The sequence below is a fragment of the Gekko japonicus genome, unplaced genomic scaffold (assembly GCF_001447785.1).
Source record: "Gekko japonicus isolate JY-2015 unplaced genomic scaffold, Gekko_japonicus_V1.1 scaffold201, whole genome shotgun sequence".
Classification (NCBI taxonomy): domain Eukaryota; kingdom Metazoa; phylum Chordata; class Lepidosauria; order Squamata; family Gekkonidae; genus Gekko; species Gekko japonicus.
In genome coordinates, this window is record NW_015162480.1 from 411,339 (window position 1) to 432,175 (window position 20,837).

The following is a 20,837-nucleotide window of genomic DNA, read 5'->3' on the forward strand; positions in this document are numbered from 1 at the left end:
AGACTGCAGGTTTTTATGCGGACACAAAGCAATGTAATATTGAATCGTCCACTAGAGGGAGCAAAACAAATGAGGAACAGGGGGAAAAGCCCCTGAAGCAACAGGAACGCACAAGCAAGGAAAATGAGGATGCAGAAGAGTCCGATGTCCTCTAGAATGTAGATAATATTAGAGGACACTAAAGAACAGCAGACTGTTTGCACTGCAGAAGGACCTGTGGGGAGGATGAGAGGAGAGGTTGTTGTGTGTGTTTGTGGGCAGCCGTAGCTGCATTCACACTGTCCTTCCACTGGAGAGTCAGCAAATTTAAGATAAGGGATTTACGGATCACAGGCAAGTGATGGCTCAGAATACGCATTAGCACCGGTGCTCCTTGATGAGTCGCAGCATCAGCAGACTCATGGGATTTATCTATGGTTGGACCTTAGTACTTCAGATTGCAGACAGCGAACCAAATTTAAATTTTGAAAAAACCCTCCCAACATATTAGAAAAACTAGCGTGGCTTCAAAAAGACGAGTATAAAACCTTTGTTTCCCTGACATGCTAGATTTCTAGGTGCAAGTTTTAAAAAATAAGATGCAGGGGAACATTCAAATGTTCTGAAGTGGTCTATTCCAGGAACAGCTGTATCGCAGGAATCTGTCGATTGTATAGCTTGGTTCTACATTTGGCCTTACCTGCAATACTTAGGGAAACGAACAGCTAGACTCGAGTCCAGTAACCCCCTAGAGACCAACAAGATTTTATGGGTATAAGCTTTCAAGAGCTGAAGCTTTGACTCTCTAAAGATAATACCCTGGAAATCTGGTTTATCTCTAAGGGCCTACTGGACTTGAATCCAGCTCTTTGGCTGCAGATCAACAAGGTTACCCTCTGAAACTGGGGAAAGGAATGTAGTAGCCCCAATGGAAGTACAAAAACTTATTTTCTATTGGCTTCCACAGATGTAAACTGGGATATGTGCAAGTATGCTGGCTTAAGTGACTTGTGGATCGCCACCCTATCAATGTGTATTCTTTCTCGGATCACCAGTTCTGTTTAATGTTGGCTTTCTCTGCGCGTCCTGGAGTTCCTCGATGTAGTCCTTTGCTTGTAGTCTTCTCCAGATCCCAGATCCACCACATCCTGATAGTTTGGGAATTCCTGAGGTAGTGGAAACTCTTCTCCTGACGAATGAGTCCGGTGCCCAAACACCCTTTCTTGCAGCTCTGCAATGTCGTTCCTGATGTCTGCCATCATCAGCAACAGGAAGTCGAAAGAACCTGGCGGCCCCTACAAAATGTTCCAAGTATAATAAAGAAGTTACTAGTCCTTCATGGTCCTGGGGGCCTTTAAATTTTCAAAGCCCCATTTTGGAAAGGTGTCATCAGAGAAGCATACATGAATAATTGAATTTAGAGGCCTGAAATAAAAATATCCTGACATGAATGCAAATCTCAAACAGACATGGGGCTTTTCGGCATTCTCAATTTTCCTCGCTTGTGTTGCTTTGGGTTCTTTTCTGTTCTGTACTTTCTCCCTCTGGTGGCTGATTTGATATTATATCACTTTATGTTTGGCATAAAAACTTGCAGTTAAATCGTTGGGGAGATATGCCTGCTATAAAGCCATGTAATATCGAATTAACCACTAGAGGCAGCAAAACACATGTGGAACACACACACCCCGCCGAAGCAACAGGAACACACAAGCGAGGACTATGAGAATGCAAAGAAGCCCACGATTCAATGTGTCAGACTTTTCCCTCCTCATAGCTGAATGACTTAATGCAGAATCAAGAGGGGGTGTGTGTGAAAAGAGAAAACCTTAAAAAAAGGTGGCTGAATTTTATGATGTTAACTTCTGCCTACTAAGTAATTCCAGCAATTTAAAGGAAAAATAAAGCATGGATTTATCTGGAGCAAAACAAACACACAGGCGCCCACACACTGTCAATCCCATCAATTCAGAGCTCCACAAATGCTTCAGAGAAGGTTCCAAAGCACATATGGAGGCTGCTCCACTTGCTGTAATGGAAGTAGGAAGAGAGATGGCACGTGTGACGGGAGTTCCCCTAGTGAAAGACATGGGGGGCAGCCTTGGAGGCAGGGAAGTGCTGGCCCTATGCATACCCCCGATAAAAGCATGATTATTCATTCAGCTGTGGCTTGCTAATGAACCCCCAGTAACCATCAGTTTTAGTAAGGGTTATGGTATCAGCCTGTGACAGTTCCTGCCTGTTCGTTCTTAAGAGACTGGGATTGAATAAATTACTCACAGGGGATCCTTTTTCTCCAGGTGCGCCTCTCTCGCCCTGTAACAAACACCGTTCTGTTAAATCTGCATGGAACCACAACAGGTAGACTTATTCCACAATGAGGCTCTTGTTTGCGTACAAAAGGAGCATTCAGGCCATGGTTTTTGCATACAACGACCTCTCTAGGGAGCGTCTCTCAATCTCACTAAACAAAATCAGTTTGCTGCTGATCAGCTACCTTTTCAGCCAAACCCCACAGCCAACGTGTTTCTGCCACAAGTAAGACTTTAAGTGCAAGTTAGGGAAGTTACTGGGAAGCTAGTGGCATTCAGTTCAGTGGGACTTCCTTCCCAGAAAGGGGACTTTAGCATTGCAGCCTTCATTTCATTCACCATTTAATCAAGTATCATATTTTCTACTCCAATCCGTAACCCTTTTGCAAGACTTCAGATCACTTAATCAGGCTTTGAACATATTTTGACAGGTCCAGTAGCACCTTAGAGGCCAACGAGAGTTTCAGGGTAAAAACTTTGGAGGAGCAAAGCTCCCTTCATGAGACACGAGCGAAGTGGAAATGTAGATCTGAGTCCTTTGATCCTAGTCAGAAGGTGTCTCTTAAGGGGCTACTGGACTCAGATCTAACTGTTCTATTGCAGGCCAACCCAGCTACCCTCTGAAAGATACTTTACAAAAGGGAAGGAACCCTTAAACAACCTAAAGGTATCAGAATTGGAAGTATATTGAATCAAAACAAGAAGAAAAAGAAGAAGAGGAGGAGGAGGAGTTGTTGTTTTTTATACCCTGCTTTTCTCTACCTTAAGGAGTCTAAAAGTGTCATACAATCATCTTCCCTTCCTCTCCTCAGAACAGGCAGCCTGTGAGGTAGGTGAGGCTGAGAGAATTCTGAGAAGATGGTAACTGGCCCAAGGTCGCCCAGCGGGCTTCATGTGCAGGAATGGGGAGTCAAACCCGGTTCTCCAGATCCACTGCTCTTAACCACTACAGTTTGGTGTAGTGGTTAGGAGCGCGGACTCTAATCTGGGAGAACCGGGTTCGATTCCCCACTCCTGCACATGCAGCTTCTGGTGTCACCTTGGGTCGGTCACAAGTTTTCTCAGAGCTGTTCTCTCAAGGGCAGTTCTCGAAAGGGCTCTCTCAGCCCCACCTACCTCACAGGGTGTCTGTTGTGGGGAGGGGAAGGGAAAGCAGATTGTAAACCACTCTGAGACTCCTTCAGGTAGTGAAGGGCAGGGTATAAATCCAATCTCTTCTTCTTCTTCTTCTTCTACACCATGCTGGCTCTCATCATATAAATTAATTTTAACTTCAGGATGGTAGTCATGTTGATCTGCAGTATAAGAGAAGAGCAAGAATCGAGCCCAGTAGCAGCTCAATGACCAACAAGGTTTCCAGGGAATAAGCTTTGGAGAGTCACAGCTCCCTTTATACGATCCCTACTTGTATCTGACGAAGGGAGCTTTGACCCTCGAACGTTTATTCCCCAAAAATCTTGTTAGTCTCTAAGATGCTGTCTCGCTCTTCTAGTTTTATGTCTCACCAGCAAAGTTTTAGGCTGAAAATATTTCCAAATGATGTGAAAGACAGATAATAAAAAACAAAGCCTCTAAAGGCAGTCTGTCGAACCTTCTCCTCCTCCAGACATTTTTGAGAAGGAACAGCCCCAACTGCAGCTCAAACTCTGGATCGGTGCAGTACAATTCTGCTGCAGTGCTGTACATCGAATGGCTCGAGCTTGTAGCTTGCTTATGATTTTACAACAGGATTTGGGACCCGGAGGGACTTTCAGGATGTCAGGTGGGGGATTCATTCTGGGTGCCATCACCCAGGAAGGGAACAGCTCCGTCAGCAAGGAAGTTTCCTAATGGCGATTAGGTCAGAGCGGGCCATGTAGTACGCCTGCCTCACATAAACGCGCTTCAGACACTTTCACACACGCTGAATAATGAACTTTCAATCCACTTTTTATTTATTTATTTAAAATACTTATTAGCCTCTTTTTCTCCTTACAGAGCTCAAGGTGGCTTGTGATACATACAAACATTAGGAAAATACGAAACCAAAATTTTTAAATCACAACTTAGGACTGTTTTAAATAAATGCAGCCCTAAATCAAAGTCTCCAGCTGCCTCCTGAAGGTCAAAAGTGAGGGGCCAGGCATACCACCCTGGGAAGGCTCTTCCATGATCATGGGGCCACCACTGAAAAGTCCCTCTCTCGTGTACCCAATGCACTTTAGTGATTGTTTGCAAGTGGATTTTGCCGTCTCGCACAGTAAAATCCAACAGCAAAGTGCACTGAAAGTGGATTGAAAGTGCGTTACTCGGTATGCGTGAAAGTCTCCCTCCCTGGTCTGATCAGTGATGGGACCCTGTGTGCTATTTATTTATTTAGACATTTTTACCCCGCCCTCCCTGCAAGCGGGCTCAGGGCGGCTTACAAGGGGCATACGCCCATACATAAAACCAGATAAAACAATAAAATCAAGGATAATAACAACAATAACAATAGTAAAGTGCTTATTATTAACAAGATGGTCTTGTGTGGTTTTGATGGCCTCTTCAGATCCTCCCCATTGGGGTAACACTGTCCAGCAGAAAGTTCAGGCCATTCCCACATTGTCAGTGCCAGGCAATTTGTGGCGGAACTTCCAAGGGTGATTCCTTATCTCGATGGTATTGCCACCGTTGGTGGTGGTGGCAGCGGCGGCCCCTATGCAAAAGCCTGGCGGAAGAGCTCCGTCTTACAGGCCCTATCCAGTACAACAGACTGCAATTACTTTGGCCCTGCCTTCACCTCAACCCCCCCCCAACTTTAAAGAAGCCGTCTGACATATCACAAGAAATGAAAAGATACTTTCTGGGGTGAGGGGGAATAAGATTAGTTTGCTGACCTTTGCCCCGTCTCTCCCTGGTGCCCCCGGAGGGCCCTGCAAAACAGAAACAGAGTCCTCAAAAAAACAACAACCATGCAATGGTACAAGCAACACACAATCTATATGCATACTTATCACACGGAGGTACAATACTGACCACAGGGCCCCTTCTGCCTTGCTTGATATGGGATAGGTCTGGAGAGGGCCCCATAGGCCCCATTGGTCCTCTAGGGCCCGGCAGACCTGGAGTCCCAGGGGAGCCAGGATATCCGGGGCCCCCTTTTGGCCCTGGGGCACCTGCAACCAAAGGGAGAGAGTTAAAGTTGTCAGCGGAGGCAGTCGGACAGTTTTGGACTAGACAGCATTGGGCAGACTGGTAAAAGCCTAGCTTTGCGAGTGGGGGTGAAAAGTAGGCTCAGCAAAAACAGAGCCCGACTACAGGCAGGGAGGGCCTAAGTCTAAAAGAAGGGGAGAGCCCAAGTATGTACTTGGCGATGGAAAGTGCCGTCAAGTCACAGCCGACTTACGGTGACCTCATAGGGTTTTCAGGGCAAGAGATGCACAGAGGTGGTCGGCCATTGCCTGCCTCTGCACAGGAACCCGGGACTTCCATGGAGGTTTGCCATCCAAGTACACGGCGTGGGACCCACATATCTGAGGGACCGCCTCTTCCCATATACGCCCCGAAGAGCGTTACGCTGTACGGATCAACACCTCCTGGTCGTTCCTGGCCCAAAGGACGTCCGTCTTGCCTTGACCAGGGCCAGGGCTTTCTCTGCCCTGGCCCCTGCCTGGTGGAACATGCTCCCAGTCGAGATTAGGGCCCTGCAGGATGGTGTTGAGAGCCAGTTTGGTGTAGTGGTTAAGTGCGCGGATTCTAATCTGGGAGAACCGGGTTTGATTCCCCACTCCTCCACTTGCACCTGCTGATGTGGCCTTCGGTCAGTCACAAGTTCTCTCAGAGCTGTTCTCTCAAGGGCTGTCTCAGCCCCACCCACCTCACAGGGTGTCTGCTGTGGGGAGGGGAAGGGAAAGGAGTTTGTAAGCTGCTCTGAGACTCCAAGTGAAGGGCGGGGTAAATTGTTCCTCCAGGCATTTGGTCGAGGCAGTGGACGTCTCTATATGGCCTCCCTGAGGTCGTTGTCACCTATCCATCTATTAACCCAAATAATATGCTAAAGAACCGTACAACCGGTGACAGTCAGAAGTGTGATTAAGTTTTAATGTTGTTATTATTTGAATTTCTAACTTGTTTAATTTTAATTGTATTTCTTGTACTGTTTTTATGATGTTACCCGCCCTGAGCCCGTTTACGAGATGGGTGGGCTACAAATAATAATAACAAAAACAACAGCAGCAGCAGCAGCAACAACAACCAGGGTGAACCCTGCTTAGCTTCCTGAGATCTGACAAGATTGGGCCACCCAGCTCAGGGTAAGTATATACTTACACACTGCAAAATCATCATCATCAAAAGTTATCAAATTAACAAATGTGTTCAAATCACAGAAGAAATCTGCAAGCATAAATAGTTCACTATGCTGGTTGCTGTTACACGGCACACTGTGTGAAAGGACGGCCAGTGGTCCAACGAGACCTCCAAGGCTTCATTCGCATACAGCAGAGTGGGGGTGGAAGGACACTGTGTTGGATTAGATCATACCGTGCGTCCCGGGCCATGCCCACTCCAGGCTGTGGGGGGCCGGGCAATTTTGAATGTTCACTCATAGTAAAAAACAACAACTCTCCTTCCTATACAAATCATGTTGAAAATTAACACAGTAGGAAGAAAGGTTTCCCAGTCCTTTTCCTGATACTTTATAGTTACAGGCAGTTTAAAACAAACATGAGGGAACATTCAGAAATGGAAGGAAAAACCCTCCTCTGCCAATTGGAGTGTAACAGTCTACTGGGATGCCCTTACAATCTCACTGTAATATATTACTAATAGAAATAATGCCTGTTGCGGAAATAAATACAACGGGATCTAGAAAGAGGCTCTGGGAGAGTGCTCTGGCTTTGGGCAAACAGTGTCAGTTTCCTGTGGCGACCTCAGCAGGGTTTAATGACAGAGTCCACTGTTTTCTCCAGAGGGATTGATCTCTGCTACCTGAAGAGCATTGGTATGTTTGAGTTATCTGTAGCCCTCACCTGGAGAGTGGTAACCATTGTTACCCATTCTCCTCTCTCCTTTGAGGTATGTTATGCAACTGAAAATTCCAACTGCCTTGCGGGGGGGGAGGGGAGTTTGAGGTGTGGAATGGACTGAAGTCCAATCAGCTTCCATATGCAAAAGACCAGGTTGTCGCAGCAGTTGTGGTGTGGGAGGGACCCGGGCTTTGCCTTCTGATTGGTGGCGATATATGCTGAGGAGCAGTGCCATCAGCCATACACTAAGGGAGTGCATTTTAGAATTAGAACTTTGGCACCCACTATTCAATTATATATAAGGAGAGATAGAAGAAGAAGAAGAGGAGGAGGAGATTGGATTTATACCCCGCCCTTCACTTGGAGTCTCAGACCGGCTTACAGACTCCTTTCCCTTCCCCTCCCCACAACAGACACCCTGTGAGGTGGGTGGGGCTGAGAGAGCTCTGACACAAACTGCTCTTTCTCAAGGACAGCTGTGCCAGAGCTTGTGACTGACCCAAGGTCACATCAGCAGGTGCAAGTGGAGGAGTGGGGTCTATAGTGTCTCTTTATGGCTCAGCTGATTTCCATTGGCTGAGGGAAGAGCCTCTCCACTCCTAGAGAGGAAAGCACACTCAGAAGAAGCCATTTTGTCTTGCATCCTTAATGAACTGTAAAGGGCTAAAGTATCCTGTCTCAGAGCCACCCTGGAGTGTGTGCCCTCCTCACCACATGGCGTTCCCTCTCTTGTGCATATTAGGCATTGAAAGCCACTTAATGGGCACTTTCACATACTACGTTTCAAAAGACCTTGCCTTTGCTTCCTCCTTGTCCTCATTATAGCCCTCTGAGGTAGATAAGGCTGAGGGAGAGTGACCGGGCCACGGTCACCTAGTGAGCTTTGTGGCTGAGATGGGAAACAGAGGACCTTAAAAAAAGAAGGACTTAGTCCGTAGCCTTGTTAGCATAATGGTCAATCTGGCCCTGAGGTGGTAATATTTGTGACTGACGAATGGGGTTGTATGAAAACAACAAGAAGCAATACCACTGATGCAACCCATATTTTGCCCCAAGTTCAATTGCTGGGAATACTAAAACAGGCTTCACGCCTGGCTAGCTGGATTTGGATTAGAAGAAGACCTGCTTAGAACTGGAAGCAGAGATACTTATCAGCTGGGCACAACCACCACCACCCATCAATGAAGACTATGAATCACAGCTAGAAACGTTTCTTTGCAGTTCCCAGCCACTTATAACTGTTCATCCCAAGCTATAGCTTGGGATGGATGGTTTTCAGTTGGGAGAGCAGAAGAACTTAAGGCCTTCAGCACCTCGGACAGCTCACGAAATGGAGGGGGGGAAACCAGAAGGAAGAAGTCAAGCTCTCAGGGCATCGCTCACTGGTAATGTTTGGTAAAAGAAATGTATGACGCGAAACATCCAGCATTTCTATGCACTCTCAGGTGGCAGCTCTTTCAGTGCAGCACGGAAATGCTAAAGGTGATGGCACTGCCCCTTTCTTCTTAACATCTCCTTGGAGAGGTGTTTACATGTGCGTGCAGGGAAGATGTATACAGTGATGCCAAGCGTTTTTTTTAATCACTAAATAGTGGTGCTGACAAGGCAAAAATCAAGTCTGAAAGCAATATATGTATATATCAAAAACCAGCAATTAAAAAACAAGCAAGGAGGAGGGCCGGTCAGTAGCCCTGTTTGCAAGTTACGGTGAACGCACATACAGTCCGTGGACTGTGTACACTTGCTTATTCTTTATATGTGCATTGAGTCATTCTCATATCATGTTTAATGCATGTACAGCTCAAAATGTGATTTAAGCACCATCTTTATTCAGGTACTAGTCCCTGGTTTCATTTTGTTTAATAAACTTTTTATTCAAGATAAGACAAACAATTTATACAACTATCAGTATCTTTTTTTTTGTTAACGAGTACTGTAATACAAGAATAAACATAAGTACATAAATAGATAAGCTGTCGTCAAATTGCACAAACTCAGATCATAAGCAAAGTATAATTCTGTGTGTGTGTTATGCGTTTTTAATGTGCTAGGTGAATAGGTAGGTGCTCGAACTAAGCCTTACCTACGGTTAGAAACGAAGTCATTCAATATATGCAGGGTTGGATGGTATTAGTTCGTGTTCTGTCATGTACTGAATAAGTGGGAACCAAGTTTTGACAAACTTGGATTGTGTGATTGATTTCCTGCGTGAAGTGTTGTGAAAGTGAAAAGGTGTTGGTTCTAACTTACACACAAAAAAAGTACACCCGTACGGGTAGGATGCACATGCACTCACTGTAACATGTGAACAAGGCTACCTGTGGGTACACCAGATGAAACAGAGAAGTCTTCAACAGCTAGCAGAGGACAATGACCGAGGGGGATAGACAGATCTCCCTGGAGAGGGAATCCCAGAATTCTGGTGCCACAACCAAGAAGGCTACTATTCATCTAACCTCAGAAGGCAGGGGCATCTGAGGCCAGGGTACTAAACGTGATCGTAATGGTCAGGTAAGCTCACATGGGACCGGACAGCCCTTAGGACATGCAGTGATATAGCTTTGCACCAGTTCCCTGTCTTGAATATGTTTAATACATGAAGCTGCCCTATACAGAATCAGACCCTTGGTCTACCAGTGTCAGTATTGTCTACTCAGACTGGCAGCAGCTCTCCAGGGTCTCAGGCTGAGGTCTTTCACTTCACCTACCACCCAGTCCTTTCAACTGAAGATGGTGGGGAGACTGGGGACTAAAACCTGGGACTAGTGGTGTACAATTTTTTGAAACCAGTATTTTTCCATTTGCGTCTATCGGACCTGGGGAGGAAAAATTAGAGATTCCTGAAAAATCCTGGAACCCAAAACTGGTACAGTATTCGGGTCCAGGATTTTCTAGAAATCCCAATTTTTTCCAGGTCCAATGGACCTGAGAAGAAAAATACCATTTTTTTAAAAAAAGCCAACCCAATCCTGGGGCTGGCTTGGCTTCTTCTGCAGCCCGGTTTAAACTGGGCTGCACAAGGCAGCAGGAATAGTCTGCTCCCCACCAACACAGCTGATCCTCAGGCTGTTTTCTGCAGTCCCTTTGAACTTTAAAGGGACTGCAGTAGAAGCCTGACAAACAGCTGAGCATTGGGAGCAATCCATTGTTTTTGGATAATTCCCAGATATATCCAGGATTTTTTTAGGGTTTTCCCCCCCAGAGAAAACCCAGATACATTTGGGATGTTGAAACATACCCAGAGAATACTGATAAGTGGTTTTTTGGGGGGCATATTTTCAGCTTGGGTAGATCCAAACGCACACCCCTAACTGGGACCTTCTGCTTGGAAAGCAAATGCTCTACCACTGAGCCACACCCCAGTTTAGTGCAGTGGTTAAGAGCGCGGACTCTGATGTGGGAGGACCGGGTTTGATTCCCCACTCCTCCACATGCACCTCCTGGTGTGACCTTGGGTCAGTTACAAGTTATTTCAGAGTTGTTCTCTCAAGAGCAGTCCTCGAAAGAGCTCTCTCAGCCCCGCCTGGCTCACAGGGTGACTATTGTGGGGAGGGGAACGGAAAGGAGATTGTAAGCCGCTCTGAGACTCCCAGTGAAGGGCGGGGTATACATCCAGGCTCTTCTTTTGGCTTAAACTGGGCTGCTACCCATGGGAAGACAGCCACATGTGCTCAGCTAGCATGCCACAATTCCATGGCACACCTGCTTTGCAGGGGCTCCTCCAGATGACCTGAGTCTCACCAGATCAGGGTATGCTGATGGTGGCCATGCCATGCTTGAAACACTTGGTGCAGCACATTTTCAGACCAGCAACCCCTCTGTGCATTTTCATGCAGTACAGTCCTATGATAGGGCCCGCAATCCCATCATGGAAATTTGCGATAACAAACCAGGAAGATCCCATGAAGGTGGAAGCCAGAGATGTCCCCCAGTTGCAGAATATACACTTTGGTGCCGGGTTAATGCTTGGCTGTTTTTTACCAGACATTCTGCTAATCTGATTGGTGGTTGGTTGAGGCTGCTGAGAAAGAGGAGGGTTCCCTTGCTTCCATTGGTATCAGCCTCAGTCATTCCTGTTTTTAATGCTTTCTGCTCAGAGGCTGTTTAAGATATATATATAGTTTATTAATTAGCCAAGCCATTTGTATCGCTTAGTCTCTAACAGATTTGGCACCCAAGAAAACGTAAAATTTAAAAATTTAATGCTGCTGCTTTTTAATTAATTTAATTGGCTACTTTACTGATGTATATTTTCACTGACTGGTAAAGCTGTAAGCCAGTAAACCAATTAAACAACAGAATAATGCTTCTTAAGGGGGAACTTCTTGCGGAAAACAGCACTATTTCATAAAATGTCCCAGCAGAATCTTGTGCATGCTTCAAGAAACAAATGGTGGTTTTTAGCCTTGTCTTGGCGAGGGTGCTGTGGCTCAGTGATAGGGCATCTGCTTGGCCTGCAGAAGGTCCCAGGTTCAATCCCGGGCATCTCCAGTTTAATGGGGCCAGGTAGTAGATGATATAGAGGAGCTGGACTTGAGGCCCTGGAGAGCTGCTGCCAGTCTGAGTAGATAATACTGAACTTAGTGGACCAGTGGTCTGATTCAGTAAAAGGCAGCTTCACATGTATTCACGTGTCTAAACTTTCTACTGCCCATCTGCTGGAGCCAGCCTGATGGCCAAATTACAAGAAACTTTTGGCCTCCATGCATAACTTACTTATCCAAGTGCTGCAGGGCCCAATTTGGATTGGAACAGAGTTGCTGGGGAAGGAAGGCCTCCAGCCTCCCCCACCCCATTTCCCTGAAGTATTTAAGAGTACACACAGCCCCTGCAACAGGGCAAAAAAATCTCCCCCGGGGTTGTTTAGGAATCCTGATACAGATGGCTCGAATTAAAGAGATGTTTCTGTTCATGCCCATCATCTACCCAACACTGGGACTGGTGGGGTGTTGTGGATAAAGCACTGAGCTTGTTCTCGGGAGAGCAGACTTTTAAACCCCCCCCATCAACCCCACTGGATTGCCTCGGTGAGCCACTGACTCTCAGTATAACCAACTTCACAGGGTTGTTGTGAAATCAAATGGAATAATTCCACCTATTCTGTCCTGAGTTCCTTGGCTTTTTGGCTCCCCCCCCATAACCCTCTTAAATACAGGAACAATCTGCTCTGTTGCCTTACCTGGAGGCCCCCGATCACCTGGTTGTCCAGGGGGACCTGCTATATAGGCATTGGATGCGAGCACCTTTTCCCCAGTGATTGGTTTGCTAAGGTCAGCAGCATTGTTTGGGAGCAAAGCAACCTGGGAAGAAGAGAGAAGAACACAGCCTCAGCCAAAAGCTGCTCAGCCAGCACAAATTACATCCGAAAGCAAGAAATTGCAAGTAGATAAATAGGTACCACTTCAGTGGGAAGGTAACAGCGTTCCGTGTGCCTTGGTGTTTAGTCATGCCGGCCACATGATCACGGAAACATCTTCGGACAGCGCTGGCTCTTCGGCTTTGAAACGCATATGAGCACCGCAACCCTAGAGTCGGGCTCGACTGGCTTTCGAGCAAGGGAACCTTTACCTTTACCTAAGGGGGTGGTATCTGAACCCACAGTGGTTGAAGACAGTGCCTTCTCATCACAGCTGACACAGCGACCCCATTGGGTTTTCAAGGCAAGAGGCGGACAGAGGTCGTTTGCCATTGCCTGCCTCTGTGTAGTGACTCTGGACTTCCTTGGGAGTCTCCCATCCAAGTACTAACCAGAGCTAACCCTGCTTAGCTTCCAAGATCTGATGAGATCCGGCTAGTCTGGGCTATCCAGGTCAGGGTAAACCTGTGTAAAATATCTCTGGAGAATTCCCTCATCTAGGATTTGAACGTAGGACTAAGTTGAGTGCTTCTGGTTTCTGAAAGAAGTGCAGTTCTGGAGCTCACTGGGTGATCTAAGCCAGCTGCTCTGGCTTTGCCCAGCCTACCTCACAGGGTAGTTGTGAGGATAAAAATGGCATAACCCCCCTGTGTTTCTTGGAGGAAGAGCAGCATGCAGATGTTATCAAATGAAAGTATTAACAACAGTCTGGAATAAAGGGCTTGTTCTGTCTTTTATACCTGGATATAGAACCATAGAGTTGAAAGGGGCCATAGAGGCCATCTAGTCCAACCCCCTGCTCAATGCAGGATCAGCCTAGATCATCCCTGACAAGTGTTTGTCCAGCTGCTGCATAAAGACTGCCCATGAGGGAGCGCTCACTACAGTATACTACAGATACACAGATATACTGCCTGGCATGCTCAATGTGAATTCAAATAGGCATGTGTTCCTTAAAAAAAAAACCCTCTGAAACGAAAACCCAATTCTTTCTTGCTTCTTTCTTTTTAAAGAGACACACACCTAATTTTATACACATGTATCCCTCACCATACTTGATGGGGCTGCATATATCTTTTTTACTTAGTTACATATATCCGAGCACAAAAACCAAACTGAGAACTGCCCTTCATTGCCAGAGGGCTTCAGGAGTCAGGGGTTCTCGATCTGGCCCTGAGTTCAAATCACAGCTGAATTACAAGCCCCAGGAGGCCAACTGATTACGGACTTAAAAAAAATTAGAGTTACCCCAATGTTCCACTAAATTTTAATGTGAAGGTGAATATGCACATCTGACTTATGCCAGTGCTGCCTACGCATTCCTCTTATTCCAGTGGGCAATGGTGCCCCAAAGACACCCCAAGAGTCTTCCTCAACCCTGTTTCTTGAACTGTTATATTCAAATGGAGGTGCTGGAGATGGATCCCAAGGGCTTCTGTGAGCTGATCATGTGCGTGGGAACAAGATCCTGGGATACGGGTGGACTGTAAACTAAACATGAGCAGCCGGTGTGATGCAGTGGCAAAAAAGGCTAATGCAGTCTAGGGGTATATCAACAGAGGCATAACATACAAATCACAAGATGCCATAGTCCCACTGTACACTGCACTGGTCAGGGAGCACCTGGAGGACTGTGTGCAGTTCTGGAGGCATCACTTCAGACAGGATGCGGACAGAACGGAGCGGGTGCAGAGGAGAGTGACAAGGATGATCGGGGGCCTGGAGACCAAGCCCTATGAGGAAAGGCTGAGGGACGTTGGGAGTGTTCAGTCTGGAGAACAGGAGGCGGAGGGGGGACATAGGGGGGACATAATTGCTCTCTTGAAGTATCTGAAGGGCTGTCACTTAGAGGGGGGCAGGGAGCTGTTCCTGTTGGCAGCAGAGGAGAGGACTCATGATAATGGTTTTAAATTACAGGCGGGAAGGTACTGGCTGGATATTACGGGGAAAAAATTATAGTAATCGGCTGCCTAGGGAGTTGGTGAGCTCCCCTTCACTGGCAGTCTTTAAGCAGCGGCAGAACGCACACTTGTCAGGGATGCTCTAGGCTGATGCTGCCTTGAGCAGGGGGGTTGGACTGGACAGCTTCTATGGCCCCTTCCAACTCTATGATTCTATGTTCAGGATGGTTTTCATTTTCAAATAGTTGGAATACTTAAGAGTATGAGAAGACTTGCCCTCCCACCCCGGGGGGGGGGGGCATGCACGCAGAGGCATTCTCAATTGCACAGCCAGCCCACTTATCTGTACCAGATAGCACAGATGCTCTCACTAAGGTCACCCAGATGCCAACCTCTTGAGTCAGCCTGGCCTGGAAGCACATGAAATGTGTGCACAGTCAGCGGCCCTCTCTCTCTCTCTCTCTCTCTCTCTCTCTCTCTCTCTCTGCTGGAAGCACGCTCTCCAATATCCCCTGGAAAGAAGACTCTGCCTCCCGTGCCAAGCCCTGTGCTTTCGACGTCTAGTGCTATCCTCTTCACTGGAGATTAACAACAGGTTCGGACTCGAGTTCTGCTCCATCCCACTTTCTTAGTTCGGGCTTGGAACTGCTGTCCAAAATGACCTCACTCCTGTCTTTCCTCATGCACTATTTTCTCCCCGTAAGGCTGCAAACCTTCCTAAGGGATAGGCGCAGAGGGACGACAGTTGCGGAGACGAGACAGGATCCTTGCCGTCACCTGCCATCTTGCATCGTAACCCTGAAGACATTCCGCGAGGAAACTTGCTGACTGGGCTCTGGGACGGGATGCCCAGGGTCTGGTTTTAATGCTGACTTCTAATTAGAGACATACCGACGTGCGTCTCTGAGTGAACGCATGTGCACAGGGGTACTCACTTTTCCCACACATGGCATTGCTTGCATGGACAGATTGCTCGCTATTTATTTCTTTTGGCAAGAGGTTCCTTCAGACTAGTTTAGCAACTCTGTCAAGGGGATGGTGGGAAAGGAGGAGGAAAACCAGAGGTTTTCGTAACTGCCTACCTTGGGGGAATGCTGTCCATGTTTTCCTTTTTCCCCGGTGAGGAAAGCATTTGTGCCTCCCACAGAATTCCTGGGCGTTGTAGAGAATCCTGTGGGCATTTTCTAGGGCTCAAACTCATTTCACGCAAGAGTGCCAAGATCTACTGGGCATCACCGTCACCCTGCATGAAGCAACCCAGCATTCCTCTGTGGCTCTGGGTATACCGCAGGAAGAGAACCAGTAATGGTGGACAAGCACTGTGCCAAGGAAACTTGTCTGCTCCCATTACTGATTTTCTAACTGATGAACCCTAATAAACTCTCAAGGAACCTCAGGGATCTCTGGAACACTGTTTGGAAAACACTGTAACCCCCCACCACACAAACACTCTTCATTTACCAGTACTATTTCAATACTGGTCTTTGTTTCTCCTGCCTGAGTAGGGTTACCAGGACTTCCACCATGGCGGGAGGCCTCCTGCCGATTGTCCCTGTTGTCCACAGCTGCTCCAAAGAGCAGTGAGAGAAAATTAAAGAAAGAAAAAACCACCAGCAGCTTCTATGCCGGGGGAAAGAAATATTCGATGTATTGATGTATGTCATATATGCTACATTATGCATTGTTTGAGTTATATGGAAGTAGGATTAAATACTTCAATTTAAAAAAAAACCCCAGCTTCTATGCCGGTACATCACTTCTGGGCATGACAATGAGTCATTCTAGGAATCGTTAGAAACTCTATTTATGTATTTATTTTATTTCATTTATACCCCGCCCTCCCTGCACGCAGGCTCAGGGCGGCTTACACAGGCACAAAAGTGCGGTAAAAATACAAGAAGTTAAAACAATTAAGGCACAAGTGCAGTAAAAGTCAACGGTTAAAACAGTTTAGGCAAAAATGCACATCTCACAGGATACATAAATGACTACAATACTTACTCCCTATTGCATATCCCAATGGGGTCCAAAAAAAGGGGGGGGGATGCCATGGGCCACGATGTTTCCGCTGGCCAGCTCGACATGGCGGAACTGCTCTGCAGTCGCATGATGGTGGCAGTGGCGGTGGCGGCTCCTACTTAAAAGCCTGGCGGAAGAGCTCTGTCTTGCAGGTCCTGCGGAACTGTATCAGGTCCCGCAGGGCCCTGATCTCATTCCACCAGGTAGGAGCCGTCACCGAAAAGGACCTAGCCCTTGTGGCAGCAAGCCTGGCCTCCTTGGGGCCCGGGGTCAGTAGACGGTGTTGTGACCCCGACCGAAGTGCTCTTTGGGGCCTGTGTGAGGAAAGGCGGTCCCTCAGGTATGCCGGACCCTGGCCATGTTGGGCTTTAAAAGTAAGCACCAGCACTTTGAAGTGAATCTGGAACGCTATAGGCAGCCAGTGCAGCACTTTCAGCACAGGTTGGATGTGGTCCCATCTAGAGGCACCCGCTACCAACCTGGCCGCCACATTCTGCACCAGCTGCAGCCTCCGAATTTGCGACAAAGGCAGCCCCATGTAGAGAGCGTTACAGTAGTCTAGCCTCGAGGTGACCGTCGCATGGATCACTGTGGCCAGATCACCGCGGCTAAGGAAGGGGACCAACTGCCGCACCAGCCGTAGATGATAAAAGGCTGCTTTGGCAGTGGCCGCCACCTGGGCCTCCATCGTTAAGGTGGGGTCCAGGAGCACTCCCAAACTCCTAACCTCCGAAGTTGGCACCAAAGGTGCCCCATCGAAGGCTGGGAGCGGGAGCCCCAATCCCATACCACCCTGACCCAGGCACAGGACCTCCGTCTTCGCCGGGTTCAGCTTCAGCTGGCTCAGCTTGAGCCACCCAGCCACGGCCTGTAAAGCCCGGTGAAGATCTTCTGGGTCGGAGTCTGACTGGCCGCCCAACATCAGATAGAGCTGGGTGTCATTGGCATATTGATGACACCCAAGCCCATACCTCTGGACAATCTGAGCGAGGGGGAGCATATATATGTTAAACAGCATCGGGGAAAGCACCGCCCCCTGCGGCACCCCACATTCAAGCAGGTTCACTCCGGGACTGCTGCTCCCCTAGCCCAACCCTCTGTCCCCAACTTTGGAGAAAAGAGACAAGCCATTGAAGGGTGAGCCCCTGAATCCCTGCGTCGGCAAGGCGGTGGGCCAGGAGCTGGTGGTCGACCATATCAAATGCGGTTGACAGACAACAACAGCGCCGCCACACCACCTCGATCCAGATGTCTACGGAGGTCGTCAGTAAGGGCAACCAGCACTGTCTCCATCCCATGCCCCAGGTGAAAGCCAGACTGGAATGGATCAAGGACGGAAGCGTCATCTAGAAATCCCCGTAACCAGAGGTCATTTCGGGGGGGATCGCAGTTCACCTGGGTGAGGTACCGAGAGGCGGGACACATGACGAAGTCCCACCCCTTGCTTCCGGCCGCCCGCTTCCGGCCCTCATTCAGCCAGGAGGAGGCAGGAGAAGAGGGAGGGTAAGTGGCTTCCTCCCTGCCTCTCCCCCCCCCTGCCTGCCTGGGGCCCGGGAGGGCCTTCGCGGGGCTTCCTTGCACTCCCGCCGGCCTTGCAGGTCCACCGCCGGGCCCCTCATGGCGCTCGGCAGTAGAGCTGCAAGGCCGGCGGCGGCGGCCGGGACCGTTGGGGGCGGGGTGTGTGGCCTTATGACACACTTCCGGTGTTGTCAGGGGGTGTGGCATATGCTAATGAGTTGTGCTAATTAGTCCCCCTAGCTCTTTTTCTACGAAACGACCCCTGCCTGTAACTGCGTCGCTACTGCCCTCTCAATCAGTTTGCCCAAATAGGGCAAATTGGACACCGGTCGATAGCTGGCCAATTTGGTCGGGTCCAGGGTTGGTTTTTTCAAGAGGGGACGGACCATCGCTTCCTTGAGTGCCTCGGGGAACCGCCCCTCTGAAAGGGACTTGTTGATAATCTCCCTCAAGGCACCTCGAAACCCCTCCTGGCCCACCTTAATGACGCACAGATACAAGCACTCTATCAACTTCCTCCAGGCTGAGCCGGTCAAAGTCCTCCAAACCCGGCGAAACCGTGCAAGGGGCCTCAAGTTCACTTACTGTATCAACTGTGGCGGGGAGGTCACGGCGGAGCGACAAGACTTTATCCACGAAATAGCTCGCAAAGGCCTCGCAGCCAATATCCAATTCCCTACTGTTTTGTCTGCCCTGTGGCAGAGCTGTCAATGATCGAATCATCCAAAATAATTGGGCCGGGCGTGAGCTAGCGGATGTTGCCATGTACCTGTTCCCCAACCCTCTCGTTGGTTGCCAGGCTTGGTCTGGATACCCTATGCCTTCGATAAACACATTTTTTCCCTCATGGATCCTTTTTTGGTGAAGTCCTGCAAGTTTGCCTACTTAAGCAGGCAAACACTGCAAATGAATTAACAGTTCTCTTTCTCTCTCCCATCCTGGTGGGTGGCAAAATCCTCGAAGGACTGGCCTTTCAGAAGAACCCCACACAAAGACACACATCTTGGTCCAAACCTGGTCTGCCTTGAGTCTCAATGAGAATAGCAAGCTATAAATGAAGTAAACACCCCCCCCCCCATAAATAAATAAGAAAATAGATGCTGCAAAGAAATGCTATAAAGTCCACCCTCCAAAACAGCCCTTTTCTCTATAGGAACTGATCTCTGTACTCTGGAGATCAGATAAAATTCTGGGAGACCACCAGGCCTCACCTGAAGGTTGGCAACCCAACCAGGAGATACCCAAATGGGCCCTGTTTTGCTTTTAATTCCTCCGAGACACAATATTCCTCTCTAGGCAATTCATTTCAATGGTGCGCTGCTTTCATAACAGTAGATACACGTCTGTCCATCAATGCTATTCCATTTCCCTTATTTAAATAGCTAGTACAATTTAAAAAGTAGCTTTCCTACCTTTTGTTTCAATTGCAACACCGTCTGCTTAATTTGGTAAAACTCCTTGCAGGAGGCACAGCAGGCCCCTGGTTTCACCACATTATCGGTCTTCTCGGAAAACCCTGTTTGAAAAGGAAAAAGGAAAAAGCCAATCATGTTCAAAATATTTTTTTTTTAGAAGAGGGAAGAAAACAGAGCAGGGAAAAGAGGTGGCAAAGGAAACCGTGCACAGAGAAGCCTTTGAAGTTTTCCTTCCGGCCCATTCAGGGAGAGGAAGAGGTGCCCCTGGAATTAACAACCTTCTTCAGTTGTGAATCACTGTGAGAGGCCCGACAAATCCCCAGCAAGCAGGCTGCAAACTGGCTTAAGAGCAGCTGTTTCCACTTAGCAGGTCTTAATGCCTTTAGAAAAAATACCTTTTATATTTCGGGGGAGAAAAAAATGTGTTTACCTTTATACTTTTTATCTGAGCCTTTACTGTACAGGAACAAGGACGGGTCCAAAAGTGATTTATAATCCCCCTCTGAGGGCCAATTTTCATACACTATAAATTGTGCCAATATATATCCCATGCAAGGGGGCCTTCTTTCTTGCTTGCAATGTGCACAAAAGCTGCCTTTATCGCTACTGATTATTTTGATGGCCTCTCTGAGTGGAACGAAGGTCCAGAGACGAGTTTCCAAAAAAGATCCTTGTAATCTCTTGTAATGCAGTGCTGAAGTCCTTGGAATGTGGAGTGTCACCCTGAAAACAAGGAGGGTCAGGATAACATCCTTTGCAATGGCTCCAACGCTTGGGGACGACACTATCCAATTACCTAATTCCTTGTCTTATTTATCATCTTTCATTATCCCACTAGTTGTCCAATGCCCGGTGTGGCTCCAGCCAAGCCGGGTGCAGGGTGAGGCCAGGCCAGAAAGGAAATCACAGGTCAGGAGAAACAGAACGCCCCCCTCCTCCTCCAAGCTGTTCTGACTAGTGATCAACAGCAGCCTGTGTTGCTGTTAGATCGCCGCTAACAAAGATCCGGAGAGTGATTTCAGCAAAGTGATCAGCTTTATTGAAGGTACAAACAAGCGCTTAAAGGCATTCATAACCAGAACCACTTAACATAGGGAGCCAGGCTCCTTTTAAACGTTCCCGGGCTAATGTAGCCACACCTATTTACACTTAACAACCAATGAGGTTGTGCGGATAAGGGCCAATGAGAGTTCTTCCCACTTGGGGACTTAGTCCTTTTCTGATTGGTCGCTGTTGTCGAGCGACCAATAGCACGTCAGTGCGGAGCAGCCTTCGTCTGGCTCGAAGCTTAACATGGGAGGTGAATGAGGCGATTTCAGTAAGCCATTTCAATACATTACAGTTGCCAT

General features: G+C 47.9%; 1 protein-coding gene across 1 annotated transcript in view; it reads right to left on the reverse strand.

Annotated features, from left to right (window-relative positions):
* Positions 1-1,040: 1,040 nt before the first annotated feature.
* CCBE1 (collagen and calcium binding EGF domains 1) overlaps positions 1,041-20,837 on the reverse strand; it is a 211,278-nt gene continuing 191,481 nt past the window's right edge. Inside the window, exons 7-12 of the mRNA XM_015405834.1 lie at positions 19,486-19,589; positions 12,459-12,579; positions 5,289-5,419; positions 5,150-5,185; positions 2,260-2,295; positions 1,041-1,274 (exon numbers count right to left, since the gene is read on the reverse strand). Of these exons, the coding sequence (XP_015261320.1) occupies positions 1,041-1,274; positions 2,260-2,295; positions 5,150-5,185; positions 5,289-5,419; positions 12,459-12,579; positions 19,486-19,589 (662 nt within the window). The remainder of the gene's footprint in view (positions 1,275-2,259; positions 2,296-5,149; positions 5,186-5,288; positions 5,420-12,458; positions 12,580-19,485; positions 19,590-20,837) is intronic.